This window comes from Asparagus officinalis, chromosome 1 (genome assembly GCF_001876935.1).
Source record: "Asparagus officinalis chromosome 1, Aspof.V1, whole genome shotgun sequence".
NCBI classification, from domain to species: Eukaryota; Viridiplantae; Streptophyta; class Magnoliopsida; order Asparagales; family Asparagaceae; genus Asparagus; species Asparagus officinalis.
Window position 1 is genome coordinate 99626323 of NC_033794.1, and position 10556 is coordinate 99636878.

General features: G+C 35.0%; 1 protein-coding gene across 1 annotated transcript; it reads right to left on the bottom strand.

Annotated features, from left to right (window-relative positions):
• On the bottom strand, positions 448–6026 carry LOC109838042 (probable polygalacturonase At1g80170). The gene is made up of 10 exons (XM_020406490.1): positions 5907–6026; positions 5671–5808; positions 5062–5232; positions 3873–4067; positions 3788–3806; positions 3500–3581; positions 3307–3415; positions 3084–3200; positions 1993–2061; positions 448–684 (listed from the first exon to the last, which is right to left on the bottom strand). Exons 1-10 carry the CDS (start codon positions 6024–6026, stop codon positions 448–450), a joined length of 1257 nt encoding a protein of 418 aa, XP_020262079.1.

Below are 10556 nucleotides of genomic sequence, written 5' to 3' on the forward strand. Positions count from 1 at the left end.
AATAAGTTGATTTTGACAGAGGAATTCAGACTCTATGGGGATGATGGTCGTCAGAAGTATAGTGTTAACTTGACGACAATAGAGAATTTTGTCAGCTGAATCGGCTTAAACCCTACTGAGGAGATACAGATGTTTTAACATCACTCTATTAAAAGAATTCATGAATGCAAGGGTGGACGTCTTATTTAGAATAATTGGAACACCAAGGTGACCTCTGCGTTTTGAGTTCGAAAAGCAGAGTTAGGACCTCTCATAACACAGGTCTAGACCTAGCATTTAGAATTTGAACGCAGGGGTGAACTCTGTATTTGGGTTAAAGCCTAACTGACTTTTATCCATTAACGCTGAGATTGTATTTCAAAATGGTTAGGATTCTCTCCTAGAATCCCGTATAGCCTTAACAGCTTGACGACTGTTATAAATAGACTTTAGCGGTCAAATCAAGAGTCACTTGACTCTTTCTTCTCTTGTCTTGATTCCGTAAATGAGAATTCTTGTTAATTTTGACAGAACCTCCGATGAACTCCATCTTGTTCGACCAGCAACATCCATGGCGCCACGGAGAATGAGCTCTGGCTCGAAGAAAGTCGTGGGAACGACTTCAGATACGCCATCGGTTAAAGATGCCGGCGGTGTTTTAGCTTTCTCGGGCACCTCGTCGTTGCCGCCGCCCTGTGGGCCTCCCTGCTATGGTAGGTGACAGCCGTGAGAACTTGCTTCGATATTTGAAACCCTAAATGAGTTTTTAGCAATGAAGAAGATGACTCATTTTCTTATAACAAAAATGCAGAGTTGGGACTCTGTGTTACTTATGAAATGCAGAGTTGGAACTCTATGTTAATTATAAAGAGAAATTAACAATCTATAACTTTCATTAACTATTTTACTTTACAACAACGGAGAAGAAAATCATATGAATTGTTAATTTTATCAGAAAATATAAAAAGGGGAGGAAAATTTTACGTTAATTTGTATCATCAATAGTGCCATCGCTAATGGCTCCAAAATCTAAAACAATAAACACAGTCCATGCAGTACTCTCATGGGCGTGTGGTTGATTTATGCATAGAAATTATCACTCATTAACTTATAATTAGGACTGCATTAATAAGAGACCACTTGAACTGTAATTGGCTGTTAGCGTTGACGTTAGAAAAAATTGTTGATTTTCTGACTTGATAAGAAAATAAAGTTGCTCTCAGTTTTCAGGTCAAAAGATAACTTAGGCAGTTTTAGTTAACTGAAACATGACTTACTGAGTTAGAATTAGCACCATGCAATGACAAAATTGCTGTCAACCATGTCTACTTTTGAATTATGGAACTACTTCTGAAATTTATTAATTTAGAGGTTGATATTTCTTTGATACATCATTAATACAATGTACCGTGGTTAATGAATATTTTCAATTTTGATACATCATTCGTCCAATTAATCTATCTTGAATCGAATAGAAAACTAAAATTATTTATTATAATAACTTATAGTAAATAAATTCATGGGCGGTTGGAATGGAACTTAGATTACTTTGATACTATGTTACTCCTTCCACCACAGCAGCGACGATGATTATAAGTTCATAATTTTTTTTAAAATGCCAACAAGCAACGAGTTTAAGAACAGAAGAAGCACTTTCCACTAGATTCCATTGCGTAAGCAGAAAACCTCACCTCCTTCTTATTATATCAAGTACATAACAAAGAATTAACTCAACCACAACAAACATCACACTGATGCAATTCAAATGTTCTAGGTGTAAGTTCATGCTGGTGCTCGAAGACATGAAATTTGCGGATATATGAATCCCCTGGTGAAGCCGTGGGCATTGATGCAAGAGGCTTTTGAAATTTGCGGATATATGAATCCCCTGGTGAAGCCGTGGGCATTGATGCAAGAGGCTTTTGTGCTAACCCGGCGGTTTGATGAGAAAATATTCAAAGTATCGAACTCCATCAACGTGCACGGTACATTCTGGCTACAGTTAAGACTTACTGCAACTGGGGTGCTTGAACTTCCATACAAATTTGCATATGTTACGTTGCTGATTTGAACTGCATTTTTCTTCAACATGAAATGCAAGTAGATTAGAAATTAAGAATTGTATATATTTCTATGCAAAGATATACTGATACCTCAAAAAAATTTCAGAAGTGTTTGTAAGGGATTTCCTGTAAAGATTTTGTTTTTTATTGTATTCTGTTACTCTCTTTTGAACTTTCTAAAGTTTTAAATACCGCTTTAAAAATACCCTTACATTTTGACAGATTACATAATTGTGAACATTATTTTCCATATGAAATATTGTATATAAAAACACTCTTGACACTTATCAAGGATCTGATTTAAACAAAGGCGAACCGAACAGAGAGGAATGAACGAAAGAGGATTCAGTATCGAGTTCAAAATTTTTGAATAAACTTTTTCTTTTAGTTTTTCTGTTTTGAATGTTCCCAAAGAAAAGAAAAATAGTTCTTAACGAAACATAGAGTTATACTAAAGATAAAGGTTAATTTTCAGAACTTCCTTAAGTTTAGGCATTTCTCAGATAACTTCCATTAACATTCAAAATGTCCCAAAATCCTCCTTTAGTTTTGGGGTTCACAGACCCCTTTAAATTTCATTTTTTAAAGGAAATCCCTCTAATAGAGTTAACAGCAATTTACACATTGGTGAGTAAAGTGACAAACATGGGATGCTTTAGGCAGGGAAAATTGTGGTTGATGCTTTTAAGGGGTTCTTTGAAAACATTTAAAGTTATAAGGGGTTTTCTAAGACCCTAAAACTCCGAGGGTGGGGTGTTATAACATTTTGCTAATTAACGGGGGTTATCTGAGAAACACCTAAACTTAAGGTGGTTTTGTGAAATCTACCGTTAAATAAAAGTGTCCTTATTTTGCAAGTTCATGAATCTTTTGCAAAAGTTCTTCAATAAAATGTAAAGTGTATAGTTATCATTACGGTACTAATATCGAATAATTACACCTCCTTTCTGAGAGAGACTGTTTATCTTCAACAGTCCAAAAATGAAGGGAAAAATGTGACATTTGATGAGCAGAATAGACTATAGGCAAAGCCATATGTACCTGAGGTGGGCAATTGATTGGGGCATCACAATAATACTGGTCAATGATTACAGGATTATCAACTTTGGTGAAGTTGCAATGCTCAAACCTGATTCCTCTTACAAACCCTTTTCCTCCCTATAAAATAGTTTAATTTTAAATTAATCATGAATTCAAAATATAGATATATATATGACTTAACATTGAAGCATTTTTAAATGGAAATAATACAAAAATTATTTACCTGCCATGTCTTGATTCTTACTCCATTTGTTGTCCCATAAAAGTTAGAATACCTAACGGTTATACCTTCGACTGAAGCTACACTGCCATACCTTCCTAAGCTTCCAATGCTATCAACCAATTAAATTATCAATCATCACATTACACTAAATAAAAGCAACATCAGTGTTTATTTATAAAAATAGATCATGAACCTAATGCCATGTCCTGGTCCACAGACAATCCGATCTATATGAACATCGTTAACATGATCTCCAATAGATATGCAATCATCACCTGTATTTCAATAAAAGTGATCGTATATTCAATATTGCTGGAGTATAAAATTTTAATCCTCAAACCTCAAAACAACTTTAGATTCTTGTGTAGTGGCACAGACTTTAGAATGATATAAAAGCAACCAAAGTCAATTCCTACTGGCCACAAAATTTTAAAGTGGATTTAAATAAAAAAGAAAGTGCTCCATAGGTCCAGGTTTCAGCCTATCAAAGGATCTTCAACCTGCCAAGGCAAGTTACAATATAAATTTATAGCCCTCACCAGAACTTCAAAGTTTTAGTGTATGGCTGAATTATGGATATATACGTGTTGTGAATTTTTAACATGGATACCATCAGTGTTGGGGCTATTTTCAGGAGCAACCATCTTGAGGTTTGAAAGAGTCACTCGTTGACAGTTAATGAGGAGCATATGTACTTGTGGACTGTCAACAGATTGCAGATCTCTCACCCAGAGGTCGTTACAATCTACAAATGTTATTGCCTGGAAAAGCAAACAAATTGTAGCTTGAGCTACTGTAAGTAAATGATATCTGAGCCTTTAGTCAACTTTAGATTAAGTAATTTGTGTCATCACTCCATCAACAGTAATCATTATATTTGATAAATTAAGGATCACATACCATAGTAACAGTTTGCACTGTTGCGTGCACATTTAGATATTGTTGATTCTTGCCAGCAATACAAGTATAAACAAAAAATATCTCGCGGATGCTGAAATATATATCAGTATTTACAATAAATGTATCAAACAATGTCTCTCATCTGAAAGACTCATGTTTGGTTTACAAAATTGGCTAAACTTTTTCCTTCTGTAATTAGTACACGCATTAAGACATTTTACTAGGGGAAATTTTTTTTAGCAGTATTGTGTACAGCTTGTCAATCTACTTAAAAACCAGCTCCTTCTGTAATTAGTCTCAAGTTTTGAGCAATTTTAATTGTACTTAAAGAAAAGGAATACTCACAGTTGGTGCTTTATGAGTGCATCCCTGCCGAAAGAAAAGAGTTTCATTAGAAAGTGTTTATGTTTGACGTCTTAAAATGTATAGTCTACTTTCAAGCAAGAGAAGCATAATTATCATTCTTTAGTTCACACTAAGGTGTAATACAAAATCAAATTACTATATTACTTACATAATAGCTGATTCTTTGACATGACTGGTTACTATTAAATTTTTTATATACTAATTCGAACCCTAAAGTCAAAGGAATTTTGGTTAGAAGAATTAAATTAGTTGTCAGTTTTGCATTACTAAATCCAAATACGGATTCATGGACATGAGTTTGATAAATAAAACCAAATAAGTAATAGAAAAGGTTCGTTTTAAGTTTATCCATGATAATTAGATCCGAAAAATATGTTATAAACTATCTTATGAATTAGGACACCAGATATCTTATGAATTAGATATCTGACATTGTGAAACTAATTCGATTCACAAATTAGAAACATTCGAAACATTTGTGTATCATACCGGTTTTGGGTTATCTTTGCATGATTGTTTCCACCAATTTTGCCCTCGACCATTTATTATACCTCCACCAAAGACATTCAGTGTACCAACATGCTGAAACTGCAACCAGAGAGATGGATCTATTCCTTTCCACCTTCTGGGATCGTTTGGTGCTATCAATGTGCCTTCCATCTAATAAGAAAAATGAGAGACGAAAACATTGAGTAAGTGATCATAATTGAAAAATATGGTAACAAGAAACTAAAGGCCCACTTTAAATTTGTGAAATTTCCGTTAATCATTTTGAAACATTTCACTAAAACCCCTCCTGAAGTTTCATGACCATACTAACCCCTGAACTACTGGAAATCTCACAAATGTTGACGGGTAGAGTAATAAGTTTGAAATATGTCTAAGCAAAGTTTATGATGAATATTTGAATGAAGAGCATTTATATGGGAGGAAAAGACACGTCAATCATGTCGTATTACTCTGTCCATTACCCCATTTTCTCTTATTTATAAAGTCTAGAAGTTCTTGTCTAAAATTTACCCTTTTTATTAAAATTTACCCTTTTTTATTAAGATTTACCCTCTTATGAAATATATAGGTATTTGTTTCTTGTGTCACCTGAAATAAAACTTTCTGGAATCTACAAGGACCCTTGAATGTTATGGGCGACACAAGAAAAGTCCTGCCCTTAGGCACATACATTGTTGGTGGTCCTGTAGTTGCCGAGCAAGCGGCCACCCATGCTTTTGAAAAAGCCTACAATATATTGAACGTAAATCAATGGTCATAGCGTTTATGAATTAATCATAATATTTACAGAAGGGTAGATAGTACATATACGTCTGCAATAATACCTGTGTGTCATCTGCAAAACCATCTCCCTTCGCTCCGAAGTTTAGGACGTTGAATACAGGCGGAGGGCCTGCACCAGCTATGCCAACTTCTAACAAAGTGGCTAGGCCAAATATTAGCATAACGTGAAAGATATCCTATAAAATGATAGTTAAAAATATTTCAGTCATCAAGTTTTAATGTAAGTACTAAATCTAACACGAAAGCAAACAATGGGCTAATTAGCTGCCCACCATGTTAACTTGCAAACAAGAATTTTCTCAAAAGAAACTTGCGAGTTGCGAACGAGGAGGAAATGTGCACTATTTATAAGACAGTTTAATTTCTTTGTTGAAAAGGTGGCAAGGTTCGGCTAACAACGGCATATAGCTAGAATATACGAACTATACATCTCATTTGCGGAAAAAGGTGGCAAGGTTCGGCTAACAACGGCATATAGCTAGAATATACGAACTATACATCTCATTTGCGGAAGGAATTAAATCTCAGTTCATGCATATTACATATAGCTAGAATATACGAACTATACATCTCATTTGCGGAAGGAATTAAATCTCAGTTCATGCATATTACGGAATTGTGCATTTCTTGAAGGGGACAGTGCCAACTACAAAATGAATGAAAATATGAATGTATAGGAAAACGAATTACTACCCGGCTTATTTGTTTCTCATATCACTAGTGAATATAAATTTAACATGAATAGTATTCCTGAATCAATAAGAATCAAGCCATTATAGAAGGTACAATTGTCAATGTGTGAGCGTATTAATTTAATTTGTCAGCATAAATAGCAAGGAAGCACTGAACATTATACGCATTGGCAGGTAAATTAAACCGGTAAACTACACTAAATCTTCGATATCTAGTCACTTATTGACGAGACATATATAGTTCACCATTCATACAATTACTAGATGTCCCTAGGTAATATTTAGGATCGCTACATGAATCTTATTTTTTCATTCCATTCTGTTATGTGTCATCTTCTCCGTTAAGTTAGTTGTAATCATTTCCTTTTTAATTACCTCTAACCTACCGCTAAATCTCCTAGCCTCATTAACTCCAATATTATCGTTTTTCTAATAGGTGCATTAAGGGGTCTCCGTTGTACCAGGACCTAGCTACTTAAATTCATAAAATCTTCTAGTGTTTGTAGACAAACATGATCTCCTGCAGGCAGCATGATCACTAACATTCATGGATCTTTCCATAATTTTGGACTAGCATGATTCTACAATACACGAATCAGACGTTGTCATCGTCCCAACATCATGAGATATACCCTAGACTTTCCTACTTGAGCCGCAATATTGGTTTGATATCATTTACTGTAGAATTATTAAATTTTCTAGGAATCTTTTTGAAGTAAAAATAAGGCGAGGACCCCTATTCAAGAGATATATTATAAACCTCTCTAAATGGTGTGCGATAGTTATTCCAAAATGAAAGTTTGGAAGTCTAGTAAGATGCAGAAAGTGGAGTAGACCTTTGTCGTCATTTGTGAAATGTGACTTTGAATGAAGAGAAGAGAAATCAAGATTGCATTTTGATTCACCAAACTTTACTGTTTCACCTACCTCCAATACTGTTTCACCTACTATTGGCAATTTTTATTGTAATTGAAGGGCTATAAATGAGGAGGAATGGTGGGGCGTTAGGAACATCGGGACAGAGAGGAGTTTTAGAAAAGAGAGAGATAGAAAGAATTAATTTATATAGAGAATTAATTTTTTTCTTTGTGTGATTCTCTGGTGAGGTTAGAGAGTGATCTCCTTTGTAATCTTTTTTTTATGATTAGTGAATTTTTCTGCTGTTCTCACCCGTGGACGTAGGTCACACTGACCGAATCACATTAAATCCTTATATGTTGTTATCTGTTTATACTGTGATTACACAGTACTGTACTATTATTAATCACTTTTGTATACACATCTTCTGTGTTTGTGGAGCATCCCGCTGTAACAAACTGGTATCAGAGCCTGACTTAGGATGCGTGCATCTGCTTATCATATGTCCTGTGGCTGCCACTAAAAGTGGATCCTCCATATCACAAAATAAGTTAGATTATCATTCACCCTTTAAAGGCACTGGATACTATTTACCAATATGGTACTATTCATAAGTATTGTTACTATTTACAAATACTATTACTATTCACAAGTATAGTTATTGTTCTAGTGGGCCTCAAGATGTATTCTATAAATTACAAAGTAGAGAAATTCGATAGAAGACACATGTTCAGTTTGTGGAGAGTCAAAATAGGGGTATTACTTCTACAACGAGGGTTGTCCAAAGTCTTGTCCGAAAAGGATAAGTTGCTGAAATCCATGCTCGATGATGAGAAAGAAGAGATAAAATTGAAGGCGCATAGTGCCACACAACTCTGTTTGGCTAATGAAGTCTTGCGGGAGGTTACCAATGATGATACCGCTACTGGCCTGTGGCTCGAGTTGGAGAGCTTATACATGATGAAATCTCTAACGAACAAGCTCTACTTGAAGCAACTCCTCTTCACCTTTCGCATGAAGGAAGGTATGCGAATTAAAGACCACTTAGATGAACTTAACACTATTCTTATAGATTAAAAAAAATATAAATGTTAAAATTGATGAAGAAGATCATGCCCTTATTTTGTTATGTTCATTACCTCCTTCCTATGAAAATTTTGTCAATAGTATCTTTTATGGTAGAGATACACTTTCTTTGAAGAATGTCAAGTCAACCTTACATTCAAAAGAATTAAGGTAGAAAGCATCTATTGTAGGAGGTGAGGATCAAACCGATGGCTTGTTTGTCTGTGATCGTCCTGAAAAGAGTGTTGATAGTAGATGCAAATCTTGAAACATATCTAGATCAAAGTCAAGACCAAGAAAAAATATTAGTGTTAATACTCTATATACTTAAAGGATAATTCACAGTCGAAGTCTTAGGAGGTGAAACCTTCAATTGCTACTATAACTGAAAACTCTTCTAGTTCACATGAAGTTCTTTCAGTTAGTGTTAATACTCATTCACATGATGAGTTGGTTCTTGATTCGGGTTGTTCCTACAATATGTGTCCGCATAGGGATTAATTTGACACATATCAGTCTATTGATGGTGGGAATGTCTTGTTGGGAAATAACATGCATTGCAAGACTATTGATATTAGATCAATTAAAATTAGAACTCATGATGGTATTATTAGAACACTGAGCAATGTTTGATATATATCAGAATTAAAGAAGAACCTCATTTCTTTAGGCACCATTGACTCCAATGGTTTTAAGTTTTTGGCTGAAGGTGGAGGAGTTAGTAAAGACTCTCTTGTTGTTATGAAAGGAAAGAAAATAACCAATCTCTACATCCTTAAAGGCAGTACAGTGACAGATGTTGTATAAATTTCATCCTCAGAGGATTCAAATTCTGACACTACACGTTCGTGGCATATATGGTTAGAGCATATGAGTGAAAGAGGACTAGATGTATTAAGCAAATAAGGTCTGCTTTATGGTCAGAAAACTAGCAAATTGGACTTTTGTGAGCATTGTGTTTTCAACAAACACCAAAGAGTCTCTTTTAGTACCGGTATTCACAAAACCAATGGTACTTTAGATTATATCCATTCACATGTTTGGGGTCCCTCTCAGGTTCCATCGAAGGGTGGAGCTCATTTTCTGCAAATATTGATTGATGATTATTCCAGAAAATTTTGGGTATATCCTTTGAAGCATAAGAGTGATGTATTTACAATCTTCAAGTAATGAAAGGTTATGATTAAGTAGCAAACAGGAAAAAAAGTGAAGCGCCTCAGAACCGACAATGAGATGAAGTTTTGCTCTGTAGGGTTTGACCAGTTCTGCAAGACTGAAAGTATTGTGCATCATCGTAGAGTTCAACATACACCATAACAAAATGGAGTTGTAGAAAGGATGAATAGAACACTTTAGAGAGAGCTCCGTGCATGCTCTATAATGCAGGTCTGTCAAAATACTATTAGGTCGAGGCAGTCAATACAGCTTGCTATTTGATAAACAGATCTCCTTCTACATCAATTAATTTTATGACTCCAGAAGACATATGGTCTGGTGCCCCTGCTAATTACTCTCATTTAAGAGTATTTGGTTGCTCTGCTTATTTTCATGTTAGTGATGGTAAACTTAAACCCATAGCAAAGAAAACTATCTTTTTAGGATATGCTAATGGGGTAATGGGATATAAATTGTGGTGTTCTGATCTCAAATCATCTACATTTATTATTAGTAGTGATGATATTTTTGATGAGAAATCCATGCTTCACCTGAGAAAGGAGTTTGTTATTGATACCATGAGTACTGAAAATAAGTCTAGCAAGTAGGTGGAGCTAGAGAACTCAACTTCAAAGAGAGTGCTTGAGAGTGCTCATATTGAGCTAGTTAACAATGCGGAAGGTTCAATTTCAGATGCTGATACACTGCAGGAGCAACAAATAATATTGAAAGTGGGAGAACAAAAAGGCAGATTCGACCTTTCCAACGTTATACAGACACGCTTGCTTACACTTTGAGTATAGCAGAATCGATTGAGATTTCAGAACCTTCTACCTATAAAGAGGCTATTAGTGGTAGTGACGCTACAGATTTGACTATTGTGATGACTGAAGAGATGGAGTTTCTTCACAAGAACCAGAC